Source organism: Nestor notabilis, unplaced genomic scaffold (assembly GCF_000696875.1).
Source record: "Nestor notabilis isolate BGI_N333 unplaced genomic scaffold, ASM69687v1 scaffold23748, whole genome shotgun sequence".
Classification (NCBI taxonomy): Eukaryota; Metazoa; Chordata; class Aves; order Psittaciformes; family Psittacidae; genus Nestor; species Nestor notabilis.
Window position 1 is genome coordinate 1,752 of NW_009939057.1, and position 1,674 is coordinate 3,425.

The 1,674-nt window shown below is 61.5% G+C and overlaps 1 protein-coding gene across 1 annotated transcript in view; it reads right to left on the reverse strand.

Moving 5' to 3' along the window:
- The window catches only part of LOC104409719 (histone-lysine N-methyltransferase SETDB1-like), a gene marked incomplete at its 5' end in the record, with an annotated part of 6,983 nt that overhangs the window by 1,075 nt on the left and 4,234 nt on the right, over positions 1-1,674 (reverse strand). The window contains 3 exons of the mRNA XM_010019676.1: positions 169-381; positions 869-1,031; positions 1,478-1,610. Of these exons, the coding sequence (XP_010017978.1) occupies positions 169-381; positions 869-1,031; positions 1,478-1,610 (509 nt within the window). The remainder of the gene's footprint in view (positions 1-168; positions 382-868; positions 1,032-1,477; positions 1,611-1,674) is intronic.

Sequence of the window (1,674 nt, forward strand, 5' to 3'; positions counted from 1 at the left end):
TCCAGCATCCTGGTACCCCCTTCAGCCCCTGGAAGCTGCTCTGAGCTCTCCAGCAGCCTCAGCTGAGCAGCCCCGATGTTCTACCTATTTTCTCTCACCGTGGGGAGAAACGGGCCCCCCCACAGCACAGGTCACCCCCTAAGACACCCCTTTGCCCCCCGAGGTGACTCACGTTGAGGTAGCGGCCCAGGTTCCCCTCCAGTTTGGCATCAATGATGTAGCAGGACTCCTCCCCGTCGTAGAACTGGCGCGTGGTCCTGCGCACCGGCGCGCTCTCGCCCTTCTCCGTGGCCATGGTGGTGGATTTGATGGCGATGCCGTGGGTAGACTTGAGGGCAAAGCCCCGGGGGGATTTCACAGCCACCTGCCTCTTCATGGGACCTGCCCCAGGAGAGGAGATACCACCAGAGTGTTCCGTAAGAGGAGTCCACACACACTGACTTCAAACACCCCATCCCTGGCAGTGCTCAAGGCCAGGTTGGACACAGGGGCTTGGAGCAACCTGCTCCAGTGGGAGGTGATGAGCTTTAGCTCCCCTTCCAACCCAACCCATTCCATGATTCTACACAGCTTGGATCTAAACCCACCCTGGGCTGGCCCTGGGGCATCTCCCAGCTCTCCACTTGACCCAACGAGCCTCACAGCTGGTTCTTCTCACCTCCCCACAAACATCCAGCACTTGGGGACTGGGCTTTGCAGTTACGGCCCAACCAAGCCATGGGGAAGCTTCAGCCCTTGGTTGGTGACACAGAGCTCGGAGGCACGTGGAGCCGGACACACCACGCTCACCGCGACATCCCCACGAGGCCTTTCTGGTGGCTTCTGCCCCACTGTACCTGTTCGTTGTGCCCCAGCCCATGGTCCTCACCTGACCCTGAGGAAGGATTCTTCTTCTCGTCCCCCTCCTCCTCCTCGGAACCCGAGGAGATGGTCTGGATGTCGTCGCTGTCGTTGGTGCCCGGGGCCTGCCCCGCCGCCGCGGGGCCGGTCTCACCCTCACTGTCGGTGCTGCTCGACAGGGTCAGCACGTCCTGTGCAAAGGGACCCCCAGCTCCTGGGTGCAGCTTGGGGCAGGGAGAGCATTTGGCATCGGGGAGGAAGGGAGAGACACCACAAAGCAAAGAGCAGGCTCTGCTGAGCACCGTGTCCCCGGGGCGGGAACCAAGGTGCTACATCCCCCCACAACACACGGCCCAAGGCCCACGTGGCCTCTTGTTTCTGGGGTTCTCAGAACCACAAAGGGTCCCCACTTCCAGAAGGAAACCAGCTTCCCCCCAGGGATTCACCACCACAGACCAACAGCCCTGTCCTGGTGTCCAACTGGGAATGAAAGCGCAGAGAAACAACCCAATGTAAGGTTCAAGGTCTCCACTGAACCAGGCTGGAGCTGGGGCAGAGCCAGGCCCATCCCTTCCCACTCAGGCCTGGGATTCCCATCCCATCCCATCCCATCCCATCCCCAAGGATCTCTGCTTACATCCGTGGTGGACTGCGAGGCAAGAGAAAGCCGTTTGCTCTGCAGCAGCGCGGTCTTGCTCGTCGGCCTCCGGATCCCCTCCAGCTTGGGAGGGCTGGGGTTGTATCCATACATCCTTCCCAAGTCGCCCAGCCTGTGGGAAGAGCAGGACACGCTTGGATCTCCAGGCAGAGCCACAGGAGCGGAGGGGACGGGGG